This window comes from Dermacentor variabilis, chromosome 1 (assembly GCF_050947875.1).
Source record: "Dermacentor variabilis isolate Ectoservices chromosome 1, ASM5094787v1, whole genome shotgun sequence".
Classification (NCBI taxonomy): domain Eukaryota; kingdom Metazoa; phylum Arthropoda; class Arachnida; order Ixodida; family Ixodidae; genus Dermacentor; species Dermacentor variabilis.
In genome coordinates, this window is record NC_134568.1 from 144,891,803 (window position 1) to 144,907,757 (window position 15,955).

The window sequence follows — 15,955 nt, forward strand, 5'->3', positions numbered from 1 at the left end:
CAAAAATGAAGTCCTGTCGGGGCTCGCGCATGAGCAGGACTTCCTGGGATGATATTACAGTTGCTGACTGATAGACTGATTATTTGGACACTGATAATACAGATTGTTTCAATGCATGACCACTTGCCTCATAGACTTGCCGCATTTACTCGTGCAAGGCCTGCACGCCCAGAACACACAAATTTGGTGGAGTAAAGTTTCTCTCAGCATCACATGCTTACACAAGTGCTGGTTAATTTCTGCAAGCTACTACTAAATGGCACCTGTTACTATCCTGCCAATGGATGCATCATCATGTATCCCACTGGATTGCATGGCATAGCTCCAGTGTGCTTCAATGGTATCAGCTTTGCTGCGGCATGTTGTTTAGCTATACAGTCAAACACCTCTATAACAAAGTATTTGGGAGCTGCAGAATCCTTCGTTATACGGGTCACTTCATTGTAAAGATTGCACACCAAACCGATCATAACAGAGCACGTTAAGCGTGTTCAACAAAAGAAAACATTTATTGAATGTGAATTCTAGAGATACTTAGTGAAATCAGTTGCTTTGTGTGCGTGTGCATGCGTGCTTGTGTGTGTGTGTGTGTGTGTGTGTGTGTGTGTGTGTGTGTGTGTGTGTGTGTGTGTGTGTGTGTGTGTGTGTGTGTGTGTGTGTGTGTGTGTGTGTGTGTGTGTGTGTGAATTTGCTTACAGGTAATGAGTCTTGGGTGTTTGAATACGACCCCAAAACAAAAAGGCAAAGTGCTGAGTGGCACATCTCAGCGTCCTCTCACCCCAAGAAGGCCAGATTGAGCAAGTCAAAGGTCAAGACCATGCTCATTGTGTTCTTCGACATCGGGGGGCTCATCCACCATGAGTTTGTACCACATGGCACAACCGTCAAAGCCAAATTATACGTGGAAGCGTTCAAGCAACTCAAATGAAGGGGTCATTGCATCCAGCCTGACATCACAGGAGATCGGAAACATCACCACGACAACGAGCCAGCCCACACCACCTTCCTTGTGACCCACTTCCTGGTTGATTCAAAGGTGCCAACAGTTCCCCAGCCGCCCTACAGTCCTGACGTGGCTCGCCCAGACTACCTTTTGTTTCCGCGCTTGAAAACTCTCCGGAAAGGACATCATTTCGGGACAGTTGACAAAGTCAAAGAGGCTTACGCCAAGGCTCTATAGAATATTCCGTAAATACTGTGATGCCATCGATTCCTGGAAATCTTGCTGGAAGCGATGTAGTGACACAGGAAGAGCCTATTCGGAAACCTTTTAATGTGTTCTACAGATCTGATCAATAAATTTTCTTAGATTCATTGACTTTACTTTTTCCACATACCCTGTACAAATTTGTACATACCCTGTGTAAAATAACAAATCGGCCACTGGGGACAACTACATTCCTTCATTGTACAGGCATATTGATTATAGAGGTATTCACAATGAATATGAAAGATTGGAATTCAGCCGCTACATAATCATTCTTTTGTTATACAGGTCATTTCATTGTAGAGGCGTTCAACTGTATTGTGGTTTTGGGCACGGTTCAGGGGTGTTGATGGGAAATCGCCTATGGGAAAGCAACTGACAGCGTATGGGCCGCAAGATCGTGCTTTAGGTGGTAACACTGCTGCCGAATTAGTGTGGATGGGTGGTCAGTGGCGCTCATTGAAATGTGTATGGTGGCACTTTGCTGCGAGTGGTCTGGGTCGGTTGTTTGGTAATTAAATGCACTGAACATTCCTACTATATGTGAACGGAGCTCAAAACTCAGTTTCTATTCTGGTACATCCATGGTGCTTTTTGTTAATGTTTGGCTGGCATTCTGCCCATTCTGCTGGCGCTGCCGTAGCGCAAGTCAATTTTCTGCTATTCTTGCACTGGTTATAAATGCCTGTATTCCTGTACAGCGAAGCTAAGGTAACTATTGTTGCGACTTTAATTCATTACTTGTACACATGCTACGTAATGCTGAGTTAGATCACCTGGATGGCCACCACTAAGTGACGTAGGAACTAAAAAGTATTTTCTAACGCTTTCTTCGGACCACACGAGTTTTTCAATGCGTCTATAGATCAGTCTTTTTCATGAAATCCTCATTTGATGGTCTATGCTGTGCCAGTGTTTTCTTTCCCTCTGTCTGTTATTTCGCGCTGCCTAATTCAAGGTTGTACACATACCTAAATACATCTTTCTTGTTTTTAAATTGTCCGTCAGATAAAAGATGGTTAATAAATCTAGTTAACCAAGGTACGCCATTGGGAGTGACTGCGCAGTGGCATATTGCAAGATGGCATCACACGCATATTTCTTTTTTTTTTTTTCGTTTTGGTGCCACCAGTCAAAATGTGACATTTTATCGCAAGTATGTTTTCGAATTAATACATGCATGAGGATGACGTGACTATTTTTCAAATAATACGTTATTTCAACCTTAATACATTATTTTATTTATTTGTGAAAATGGTGGCTGATACCTTCTGTCAAGCTAACACCACGCTGAAGAGTGCATTGTTTAGCCACCACGCTACTCAGTTTTACGACGTCCTGTGTGAAGCAAGACCATGAAATGATAATGGCAGCAGAAGCAACAAGGACGACTAAATGTGTACACAGTCAAGCACCTGTAATTGTGCTATTCTGCATAGCAGTCTGAGCGCATTTCGAGGCTTAGCAAATCGCCATATTCCTGCCTAGTATAATGCCAATACCCTGTAAAAATTTTTAAAGGGTCCTTGAAATGGTTCGGACAAATTTTGTAGATGCGTAGGGTACAGCTACAGTTAATAATTTGCACCACAATTTATGTGAAGCCTCTCATATTAAGAGAGCTCAGGACAATAACAAGTTGCCCTCTTCCATAGCCATGCATTTTCTCCTCAACTCATTCGCCGAGTGATCGGGCTAAGCTCCGCCTTCACTGGCTCTGCGTCATGATGTAACGTCATGTCGTCTATTTCCGGTTGTCTTGGAGCCAGCACGCAAAGCCTCTCCAACCTCTCCACCAGCCACCTGGCAGTCAACCCCAAGCGAGAGCTATCGAAGTAGTGTGCGTTGCGAGCATTCTGTCACTGCACCGAGCGTGTCCAGTATTTCGGTAACCACAGGCGAGCTGGGCGTTTTGACGAATGGGTGGAGGAATAAACTCAAGCTGATGAATGAGCTTTAGCGTAGGCTTACATGAGCGGCCTGATTGGTCTGTACGGCCCAGACACCTGGTGGCACAGAGCTTAACCAGCCAAAAAAAGAGCTAATATTACTCTCACCAAATAAAAACCTTTTAACCTTTCCTGTGGAAAATTTACACCAGCAGCAAAGTAGAAGACACTTCATTACTACTACTATGTTTGGTTGGGCTCTGTGACTCCAGGTGGCTGCACTTTGCAGACCATTCACGTTCGCGCCATTTGCGCCTCTGCTCATCCCGTAAAATGGCACGGTGAAAGGGTCAGGCCCAGCCCGCTTCCGCTTGTGTTTACCCAAATATTAGACATGCGAAACGCTATTGGGGTAGTAATCCTCCAGCTTAAAGTGACTGCCTGAAATGCACAAATCCTGGCGCTGGTTGGATAGCGACAGTCCGATGCACTGCAGCCACTCCGCTTGTCTGCTGCCTTGCAGAGGGACGCAGTGTCGCAGCTTTACGTATTGCCAGTTATTATGTTTGCCGCCCACAATGTAACAAGGGCGAACCATGGTGGTTGCAAAAAGAAAGATTGAGAAAAATATTTACCACTGAGCTCTCGTCAACACGGAGCACATTGTAACGCAAGCAGATGACACTTGCTTTGTGCTGGAAGTGCTTAAGTGTAGTGAGAAATTGTTCTTGTGCATTCTCTTTCTGTTGCTTTCTTTCTATAGAAACAACTTAACTAACGTTCCAACTATTAAGAACAAGATTTGTTCACCATAAAGTTAGCAAAATTATCAGTGATGCGCCCTGGGCAGCCAATCGGATAACTTGCCCTACTAGCGTCATTAGAGCAACTTTCGTCAGATGGTCAGGGGTGGCTGAAAATTCAGCCGAGTGGGGTGCTGTGATCGATAGTGATGTACATTTTAAAACCTTATAATAAATTACACGCTTTATGTGGAGCACTTAGATGTGTCAATTAATGACCAGAAAGACCTGCCCTAACGACTCAGTGCGTTTGTACAAAATCATCAAAATCGTTTTAGGGTCTCTTTAAGGAAAGTGTGGATCTTAGACAAGTCAATATAGTATGTATAGCGACAACTGAAAGGACAACTGAAAACTAGGACAACTAGGACAACTGAAAATTTTGATGCTTGTCCTTCGATAATATAGTTATTTGTATGTGCACTTTGCAATCTGCCCAGCAGAATCTCAGTTCTGGAAGAAGAGCCTAGTTATTGCACTAAAGAGGACTGCTATGTGCATGTCTTAGTGCTCAGTATAAAATGTGTTGAAAGTTTCATTGGAAGTTTGGGCAAAACATTGATGTTTTCTGAAGCCTCATTTGCCTTCAAACTCCTCATGAATGTCTTGTGAATAGGGTGCTATTCGAGTCTTTGCTATATAGTACTCATGTCTCTTTGAGGGTTTGGTTGCTGTAGGTAAGCTGACTCCTTAGGTTCTGCAGTGAGGCAAATCTTCGGAAAGAAACCATGTACATGGGGGTTTCAATGCTAATGTTTGCTGAATTCTTAAAAAATGCAATATCACTTTCCAAGTTGTATCAAGCATGTCCCCGCTTTGACTATTTCGGCATCCCGTGCTGCTTGCAAGTGTACTTGCATGTGCCTATGTTGTTAATTGAAGCCATACTTGTCAAACAATGCCTTACTAAAGGCTCATGAACTTGGGTCTGTTCTGATGAGGGAAAATCTACAGCAGAATCTACCTAAATGTCATTGTGGATGCCTTTGTAATTGAACATCAGAGCAGGCAGCTTTGCCTGGACTGAATTCAGGAACACCTTGGTAGTCCTAAGCACAGATAGCAGAATATAAAGCTAACACTCATGTGATATTGCATGTAAGATAGCATAGAAAGACCCGCCGTTGTTGCTTAGTGGCTATGGTGTTGGGCCGTTAAGCGCAAGGTCACGGGATCGAATCCCGGCCACGGCAGCCACATTTCGATGAGGGCAAAATGCGAAAACACCCGTACACATAGATTTAGGTGCACGTTAAAGAACCTCAGGTGATCCAAATTTCCGGAGTCGCCCACTATGGTGGGCCTCGTAATCAGATCATGGTTTTGGCACATAAAACTCTACAATTAAATTTTTTTAATAGCATAGAAAGAGTTAAAAATGCAAACATCCTGGATGGCTAATTCACTGACTGGTGTTTCTGAAGGCAACTGTGATTTTAGCTTGCCATTCTTCATTATTTTACTGTCACTTTTTTTTTGTCGCAGCCATTGTCTCATTACCCCTGACTCCTTGAAATTTTGCTGTGCCTCTTTACTGCTTCCTACTGTGATAATCCCAATACTGTCCTTGCTCAGGACAAAGTAGCCATATCCTGTGAACAATATCATGGCCACACAGGAATGAGATCACTGTTACAGCCTGTTCAGTCGTTGCATTTACTCTCCTCTGCTGCAACAGATGCAGGGAAGCAGAATGCCAGCCCCAGGTCTGGAGTAGGAATGGGCTGCTTGCTGCCGTGAGACATGGTGCTACAGTGTTAAAGGCTAGGGGGCCTTTATGCAAGTCTTGTACAGTGCTTGCATGTAGGCTTCCCAAAAATATCATTTGTCCAAAAATAAATCAGAATCCATGTATATCTGATACTATATCAGAAGAGGGTGAAGCCCATCAAAATGTGAATAGCCATAATGAAAACACATTTTATCCAGCATATTAATTGAAGCAAATGGTAGAGAAAATACATTGCATTCTTTGACCACTCAACTGGTGGTTCACTGAAAATGAATGTTATAGTCTCAAGTATTTTCTGTTAGGCTCCACATAGTATAATCCTTTATTTTTGTGAATTGACTAAAACAACATGAGCAAACTTTTCCAGTTTCATGTTCGCAGTGTGTTCCTTGTAGCTTTAAGCAGGGATGACCACACAATGAAAGGTAGAATGTCAGCCTTCAGCCCTGCGGAAACAGCATGTCTGTTTTCAGTAGGGACTTCACAGCGAATTCCTGTGCAATCAGTTCAAATAATCCAGAGTTGAGTGTCAAGAGTCGCGCATCTACTATTCTCTGCATCACAAAACAGAACACAGCACAAAGGCATAGCACAAGGAACAAGCACGATCATAGTATCTTCAGAGGCATATGCTATAAACATTAGTATGCTAAGCACATTTTTCGGCATGCAACCCGGAGGGCAAAAAACGCAGACGTAGTTGAGAATCACAGTGCTCTTGCATTACAGTTTCAAGAAGCCCAAGTATCTACTCGAGATAAAGAGATGACAAATTTTACCCACTGCTAACTGCACAAGGGAGAATGCTTCGCTGGCCAGAAAGTGACCGTGCACACTACTCAACAGCATTGAATAAAAGTCTGGCACAAAGCGCATTTCTTAATTGTAAAATTTGTAAAAGCAGGCGCAACTGCAATTGTCCCACAGCCCAACTTGTCGGTGATGCCATAGCCATCGGTCGGAGCTTCACGCCAATGGCGGCAACCTCAGGAACTGCAGAGTAGACCGTCTATGCTAAGAAATGCTCTCATTGAACAAGCTGCAACAGTGCTAGTGTTCCAGCATGGCCGTGACCGTATACTACAGGGGTCCAAAGGGTTTCCACAAAACAAATGCAGAGGGTTTCAAAAGGTCAGCAAGTTTAGTCTATTGTAGTGTTTTTGTTTTTTTTTTGTGTCCTAAGCATCTGACACTTTTATTATTCTTCAATTGCATTTTTGTTGGTTTATGTTGACTTACAGGCACCACAATCTGCTAATCAACATGATGATCAGCTGCACCAGATGTTGAATGGCCTGATGACTGCCCTCCTACACCAGCCTCACCTTGTGCTGCAACGTGAGTTAATGTGAAACTTCTAATAAAAACCCTTTAGTTGTTGTGTGCTCGATGAAAGCTTTTGCTCTCCTTCACCAACCTCACCTTGTGCTGCAATATGAATTAATGTGAAACTTCTAATAGAACCACCTTTGTTGTTGTGTGTTTGGGGGAAGTTTTAAATTTTGATAATCTGATAGCTGTGAGGCTGTTCTTATTCTGCACTGCTTCCAAACTAATGGGCACTAAGAAAAAAATGCAAATCTTTCATGCCAAATAAAACCAACACTGTTTGGTTAGTTGCAGTAATCTTGCGTTTAAAGTTAGCCATACTTAATTAGTAAAATTCTAATCTTAATTTGTTGGTTTCTGTCAATACAAATATTGTGGAGCTCCTTCACAAATAACATTTGAATTGCTTGTGATATGGCCATTTTTGCACTACAAATCTTTTCTGTCTTTCATGTAATTAAATGTGCAAGTATATTAGAAAGAAACCCAAGTAGCAGCTCAGTTACTCACCTGAGCAGTGGTCTTCTTAAGCACCTCACAAATGATCGAAGCCTACTTCATACGTGCCAGGCTTCACGATTTTATAGTGAAATGCTAGATTTTCAGAGCAGCAGTGGTGTGATTGCTCCACCAATTTTGCCAAAAGGTGAAATATAGCAGGACATAGTTGGTTTGAGCAAAATTCAGGTAATTTGCACCCACCCTGCACTGGTAGCACTGAGGGGAGGCCCCCTCCTCTCCGCGCCCCCCCTCCCTCCTTAGGAAAGCTGCAAGCACTTGAATTACATCATTGTCTCTCACAGCTGTACTACCAATTTGTGTAATCCTGGCAGCAGGCTGGCGTGTGCTCGGAGAAGAGGGACTGATGATGACTTGTCAGGCATGGACAAGTGGCCTCCGAGTTTGATGGTGTGGCAATGCACTGGCGATACCTTTGATGGCCAGTGACTCTATACTGAGCAGAGGGCGATATTGAGTGAAGATGGTGATGAGTACCAGAGCAAATGCAGCATTTTCTGCATGTGAAATGCCTACAGGTGTTGTCTGGCAGCCAACATGATGCACCATAACAAGCATGCAAATCACACATCCTGACTTAACAGGTACAGCCTACTGTAGTCAAGAGTCTGACACCCAGCATGTAAGAGGTCACCATTAGTTACTAGAGAGTTTTAGCACTGCCTTGTTACCGAACAATAAATGAAGTATGTGGTGCAGTATCACCGTTGTGTATTACCGTACAGCGATGACAAAGAACATTTTAGCTGCGTGTGTTGCTCAGTGGATATGGTAACGTGATAATGATGATAATGGCTTATATGTAGGCCTTTCAGAATAAGGTAACTATGTGCTGAGCATGAAATATTCATTTTGATGAATACTAGAGAGTTTTCGCCTGTCCTATACCCCAGCAGCCTGGCCCACCCGAAGAAAATCTGTAGACTCCTTTTCCTGTACCCCGCTTCAACCTTTATCATTTCCTTACAGTACTCTATCTTTCCTGTCTCCTATTCACTTCATTTCATTTCCAAGTTTCCCGGCGGCCAGGGTCACCCATCTAGGCATGGCCTTCCTTGGTCATGGTCATATGATTATAGCAGTTATATATGGCTAGTGATCTTTAAAACACTCCCACGTTGGGCTCCATGGTGGGCAGCCAGCTTAAGCTGCCTGACATATATATTTTTTCGTGGTTAAAACCCCTCTTCAGCAAAACATGATCCGAGGCCGAAAAGGCACCGGACCAAGGTAGTAAATTTCAATAAAACTAGTGATAGCTTCACAGCGTCTTTTGTGATTACGTCTGAAATTGAACAAAAGATTCAAGACATGTCCCCCTTCCTCACTGCCAAGGCACTCAATGAGTGTATTGGCCAGACCTATAAACGAAAGAAAGCGAATTCTGGAGACCTCTTGTTTGAAGTTATGACAGCTTAACATAGCAGACAGATTAAGAAACTTGAGAATATTGGCAACAACACTGTGTTGGTCATGCCACATCGTACACTGAACTGCGCTAGGGGTGTAATCTCGGACACAGAACTCCTAAAACTCTCAGATGAGGAAATCAAAGAAGCTTTGAGTGATCAAGTTGTTCTAGCTGCAAAAAGAATAAAGTTCAGGAAGAGTGACAACAGAATTCCACCCAAACACATTGTACTGACTTTAAACACATTTCTTCACTCTTCGTTACCGCAAGAAAATGGTCATTTTTTATAGGTCTCAAAAAAGAATTATTTACCACTACAAATAAGATCCCAGCACACATTGCAGCATAGCATATTGTGCCTAATGAAACATTAATATCAAAGGAAATTCATAATATACATTTCAAAGAGAAATAACCCAGGAGTAGCATCTGAAAAAATCAATGCTCAGTACACCGCCGTTTTTCGAATACAAAAAGGAAACTAAGACCAGTTCATCGCCCATGCCATGCAGTGAAGCAGTTCCTGGATTTTGTGAAGCAGAGGTGCACTCGCACTTTTCCCATAAAACATCTGGTTTTGTTCAACATTGCGGTCCTCGTAACACATTTTGCAGTTCCGCCTTTTCGGAATTGTCTGAGGATGGTCCGATGAGAAGTCCAAGGAACGTACTTCAGCAGTTCATCTAGAGTCATGAACCTCTTCCAGGACCGATCGCTCTCAGCGTAGCTGGACAACTACAAGATTATGCATCCAAGCATACTTGTTTGCATTTTAGCAAGAGTAGAAAGAAATCCCACGCCATTGTAAACTGTCTTGCACTGATCTGTAGTGCTGGGCCAAGATGTGCTATGGGCGGCCTTCTTGGCATGAACGGAAGTTTCTTTGCTTCCAGTGGCAGCACATCATAACCAAACGAAGTATGCACCCTGAAGACAATCAGTAGAGATCTTAGGTCATGCGAAAAAATAGGCAGATTAGCGTGCGCAAGGAAGCAGACCGCTCAAGGTTGTAAAGGAAACTAAATTGAAGTGCGGTTGCAGCATAGTTTCAAGCACGATGCTTTTCTCGCGACGTAGCCGCGTGGTACGACGCCATGGGAGCGACTTTTGATAACTGCGCAGTGACAGCAGCAGCACCCCTTGCTGGGATTTTACAAGATAAGCGAAACCTTAACTCTTGGAAACTGGTTGAAAATGCCAGATGCACACGTTGGACAGGCTGCGGAGCTTCAGAAATACACTTTGGCGGAATAAAATGACTTGGACTCCAAACCAAAGCTCACTAGTGAACAGCTGGCATCATTTTTGGTTAATCATCACCATTCAGCACTGTCGGTCAGTAAAGCCAGCAATATAATTTAATTCTTAACTTGCTGGGAGTCATTTGATTACAAAATTTTGATGCTAGTGCGGCGTAATCATGAGCGACATGCTTTTTTCTCGAGTGCGGCAGAAGGTGACAGTTAAGCCTTTTTTTTCCACAACATACGCACATTATTTCACAAAAAGGTCTGTCAAAAATCACAACATCGGCCGAGCACGAAATCTTGAAACTGATTCTGAAAGTGGATTGCCTGTGCTAACTACTGGACTGCCTTAAGTGCTCGAACATGTCGAAATCGGTGATCTGAAGCATCATTCACCGGTGATCGATTTGAATAGGCGTGGTAACAAAAGAGTTAAAGGGGGACGCGGGTTCTAGAATGGTAAAAAATGTCTGAAAAGTTGATGTTTGTGCCTTCGAGCACCCGCCCTCAAATGATTAACACTGATTTTGATGGGTAAATTGGAAAAAATTGGCTTTCAAAAAAACCACGGGAGCCGCGAAATGCCCTGCACCAGGCAAAATTTGTTCACTTACCGTGCGCACAGTGGCCACAGCCACCAGCCGACCACCGACATCGTCGGCTTGTTTTGAAGCTGTTTTCTTTGTGCGCACTTTGCACCAGCTTAAAATGGCGCCGCTCAAACAGAACAACCGCTCTCGCCACTTTTCCAAAGGGTGATTTCTGGCCTCTAATGGGGTGGAGCGCATGTACGCAAGCCGAGCCCCTCGTCCTGAGCCTCCCATTGGCTGGTGTGGCCAAAGCGGCCATTTTGTTTTGTTTGCCTCTATCATTGCTGTCAGTTTGCGTGGGTCGTCTTCGTCTGCTTTTGCTTGCGTTCACATGGCTGATGCACCGTCTTTTCATCTGGTGCCGTGTCAGGAGACGCTCAAGTAAAGAAGACATGTCAAGCTTCCGGGGGGGGGGGAGAGGAGTGTCAATTGAATGAGAGGCTGAAGACCACAGACGATGGCGTGCTGCCCGAATGGCCGGCACAAATGGAACAGCCGGAATCACCTGTTGCGTGTGAAGCGGCATTCTACTGACGCCGTTGATTCTACTGGGCCTAGCTGCAGGTTGATGTCATCGGATTGCCAGCTGTCGCGTCCAGCGGCATTCTAGACGGTGTTAATATGGCCTACTGATGCGCAACCGCTGGCAGCTGACTATGAACACATTTGCAGTCACCGGCTGACTCTTCAGGCATGCATTAGTGCCACCTTGTAGTGACTTCCAGGAATTAACCAGCATGTGAGCATGCACATAACATTCAGTGAAACTTTTTTTGTTGCGAGTTTTCGCACTGTAATGTAGGGGTGCAGGCCTTACATGGGGGCGGGCCTTACACATGGAAATACAGTATTTACCTCTAAGCAAGCGGAGTGACAGATTTCTGCAACTAGAGGCCACAGTGCATCACTTGTGCCTGTCATCAAAAAATTGTGTATTGCCTACTGGAAGCACAAGTGTGCACAAATAATATGTGAATTCACGTAACCTTACATCCATAGGTGCAAGTCCAGAGACTTGTACTTGATTGCCATTCTAGAGGCCATATGGTCGCCATATTTTTCAACCTGTCCAAAGACTTCTATTTGATTTCCCACCCTCTGCTGCTTTGCAAGATGGATTTGCATGGCATATGCAGGCAATACCTGAAATTGTTTTCTAGTTACCTGTGACATCGCACAAATGCTATATGCGTGTTGAGTTGCCTCTTCTCTTCCACTCTCCCTCAGGTGTTCCTCGGGGCTGCAATCTCTGCCCCTTACTCTTAATTTTTATCAGTGATTTATTCTTGCACGTCAAATACGGGGACATGTTGCTCTATGCTGATGACAGTAAGTTGTTTCAGAGCATTGGCTCCACTGAAGATTGCTGTCTTGACTAACACGATATTCACTCCATCTTATCATGATACTTCCATAACAAACAACTAATCAACACGTCAAAGACCTGCGTAATATCATTCAATCGCTGTTACAAACCACTTGATCACTTGTTTATGGTAAATGGCCTTAGTATTGCAAGAACTTTAGTGACCTGGGATCTGGGGGTGTATATGGATGACTCGCTAAGCTTAAATGCCACATACAAGTCATTACCAACAGTGCTTAGAAGATGCAGGGCTTAATCACTCACATCACCAAAGACTTCACCAAACCAGTCTATTATCTTGCACTATACCTACTGCTCTGTTGTCTGAGACTGCCTGCCTCAGTGCCTCTCTGCTTCGATGGAACGCATTCGGAGGAAATTTATCGGGTTATAATACAATCGGTACCTACACCGATGCGTCTATTTCTGGTATGAGGATTTTAGAGCTCATTGGTATTTGTTCCCTACCTCGGGGGTGACTTGCATGTGAAGTGTGCTCCTTACACAAGCTGGTGCATGGGGCCATAGGCTCCACTTTACTGCTAAGCGCAATCTTCATCGCAGTTTTCATCTTTCTGCTCACTGTCATAGGTCTTCCCTGTTTTATCCATCCCACACCCTCCTCAAGAGTCCATTGAACCGCTGGAAAATCACGTACAGCCGCCTTGACATTGACAATGTAGATATGTAACACTTCTCTGAGGACTTTATGAACAATGTAGCTCATCCCTGTGTTGATGTACACTGTCGAGCTCTGTATGTATGTCTGATATGTATGTATGTCTTTGTATGCGTAGATGTGTATAGGTATAGTTTATAAAGGAAAAATCAGACATCCACCCGTTCGTAGCAATTGCTACGAACTGGTGGATGTATGGTCACCATATGAATGGGTGGATTTTTCCTTTATTCATTACTTCTCTCCACCTTGCGGGTTTCCGCAGAACTACTACGTCAAACTCTTACCTTTGCTTCGTGTTGTCGACAAATTCGACTTCGCCCTGCCATCTGCTAGCCGCCTGGTTAGCTCAGATGGTAGAGCGGCTGCCCCGGAAAGGCGGTGGTCCCGGGTTCGAGTCCCGGACCAGGACGAATTTTTGTTCAGCTATGAGGCGTTTCTTTAGAGGAACCTGTATTGGTTTCCTTTGTAGCAATTGCTACGAACAGGTGGATGTCTGATTTTTCCTTTATTCATTACTTCTCTCCACCTTGCGGGTTTCCGCAGAACAACTACGTCAAAGGTATAGTTTGTGTATTGGGCCTGTGCCACTTAAATGCTGTCATTGTTTTTCATTTTGTTTTGCTCTATGCTTTGTGTTTATTATGCTTTTTTGTGTGCTTTTGGGGGTCTGTGATGCTTTTTTGCTGCTACACACACAATTCAATTTGTACTGGAGCATATCACACTAAAGGCACCAAGGTGTTCGTGGTCACATTCAGTATATAAATAATAAAGAAGATATTGTAACGTAGATTGAAGATGGAGCCTTACAAAGTAGACGCATCTCTTTAATGGCGGGCCAGAAGAAGCGCGTGCAGCTTATGCGCTTCGTCGTCTTTCATGGCACCGGCCTTTGCGCATGCCGTCCTGCGGTGCGGGAGCCCCACATCATTGTGTCAACTGCCCCCCATGAGAAAAGCAACTGTCTCGGTCGCATGAAAAACTTCTTTCAGCGACGACAAGAAATGGAGCTCCTCAGGTGCATCTCGGCATTCACGTACGCGCATAGTATGGTTTCATGCACACTACATGAACAACTTGTGAGGACGACTACGGGGTGAACCGGGGTCAGAATTGCAGGGGACGACTTCGTAGGTCAAGTCACTGAGGCGGCGTGTAACCCTGTAGGGACCAAAACACCGACGGAGCAACTTTTCCGAGAGTCCATGGCGACGGATGGGCGTCCAGACCCACACGAAGGTGCCGGTATTGTAATGGACATTCCGTCGACCCTGATTGTATCGAAGAGTGTCGGTATGCTGTTGGCTCCGGATACGATGCTGAGCAAGCTGGCATGCTTCTTCGGCTCTTTGTACAAACTCTTCTACGTGTTCGCTGGTCGGGTTATTATCAGCCAGAGGTAGCATGGCATCAAGTGTGGACGTGACATGGCGCCCGTATACAAGTTCGAACGGCATAAACTGTGTAGTCTCCTCTACAGCAGTGTTATATGTGAAGGTCACATAGGGTAAAATCTTGTCCCATGTCTTGTGCTCTACGTCGATATACATGGAGAGCATATCAGCCAGCGTTCTGTTCACACGTTCCGTTAATCTGTTGGTTTGAGGGTGATATGCAGTGCTCTTGTGTTGAGAGCAATGCGTCAGCTGGAGAACGTCCTGCATGAGTTCGGCTGTAAATTTTGTACAGCAGTTGGTGATGACAACAGACGGTGCACCATGTCGTAGGACGATGTGGCGTACGAAGAACTTGGCCAATTCATATGAGTTTGCTTGCGGAATAGCTTCAGTTTCGGCGTACCGGGTTAAATAGTCGGTAGCGGCGACTATCCATTCGTTGCGCGAAGAGGTCGCTGGAAACGGCCCAAGTAGATCCATTCATATTTGTTGAAACGGTGCTTTAGGAGGGTCCACAGGGTGGAGAAAGCCAGCCGGTTTAACTGGTGGTTTCTTGCGGCGCTGACAATCGCGGCAGGTCTTCATGTACCGCTGCACAGAAGAATAAAGCCGGGGCCAGTAATACTTCTGTCGTATCCTTGCTAATGTCTTAGCGAATCCCAGGTGTCCCGCGCGTGGCTCATGGCAGGCTTGCAAAATGTCTTGGCGCAGCGCCGATGGCACGACAAGGAGATACGTATTGGGACCGCTTCCGCAGTTTTTCCTGTAAAGGACGTTGTGCAAGTAGTACGATGATAAGCAGCGCATGAGCGAGCAGCTAAAACACCTTCAACTCTTTGAAGGTGCTCGATCAGCGGCAGCAGCTCAGGGTCAGCGCACTGGTGCTCAGCCATCTTTATGGCGTCAATAACACCGACAAATGGCAAGTCAGGGTCAGGGTCCGATGACGTCGTAGGGAGTGGTGCACGTGACAAACACTCAGCGTCGCTGTGCTTTCTCCCAGATCGGTAGACAACTGTTATGTCGTACTCTTGTAAGCGCAGCCTCCAATGGGCTAGTCTGCCTGAAGGATCCTTGAGGTTGGCAAGCCAGCACAGGGCGTGGTGATCGCTGACAGCCTTAAAGGGTCTATCGCACAAGTAGGGTCGGAATTTACCAATTTCCCACACAACTGCTAAGCATTCTTTTTCAGTGGTTGAGTAGTTTTTCTCGGCCTTGGTGAGACTGCGGCTTGCATGAGCAATGGGACATTCCGCACCAGCTTGCCACTGCACAAGAACTGCACTGAGACCCGTATTGCTGGCGTCGGTATGGATTTCAGTGTCAGCGTCTTCCTCGAAATGAGAAAGTACTGGGGCCGCTTGCAAACGCTTACGCAATTCATTGAATGACTGCTGCTCATTTCAATGGGGGCGAAATACGAAAACAGCCGTGTACTTACATTTAGGTGCATGTTAAGGAACCCCAGGTGGTCGAAATTTCCGGAGTCCTCCACTACGGCATGCCTCATAATCAGAAAGTGGTTTTGGCACGAAAAACCCCATAATTTTTTTTTTAACGACTGCTGCTCCTCGTTCGCCCAAATGAAAGGCACATCGTCGCATGTAAGCCGTGTCAGAGGCTCAGCAATTATCGAGAATCCCTCGACGAAGCACCTATAATATGCGCACAAACCAAGGAAGCGTTGGACAGCCTTCTCGTCTGTGGGTGGCGAAAACTCGGCGATGGCAGCTAACTTGTAGGGGTCTGGTCGGATGCCGTTAGGACCAACGACATGGCCAAG

At 45.0% G+C, this 15,955-nt stretch overlaps 1 protein-coding gene across 3 annotated transcripts in view; it reads left to right on the forward strand.

Annotated features, from left to right (window-relative positions):
- LOC142585952 (large proline-rich protein BAG6) overlaps nt 1–15,955 on the forward strand; it is a 238,728-nt gene that overhangs the window by 130,017 nt on the left and 92,756 nt on the right. For all 3 annotated transcript variants that reach the window (XM_075697086.1, XM_075697094.1, XM_075697101.1), the window contains exon 16: nt 6,873–6,969. In XM_075697086.1, coding sequence (XP_075553201.1) covers nt 6,873–6,969 — 97 coding nt within the window. The remainder of the gene's footprint in view (nt 1–6,872; nt 6,970–15,955) is intronic.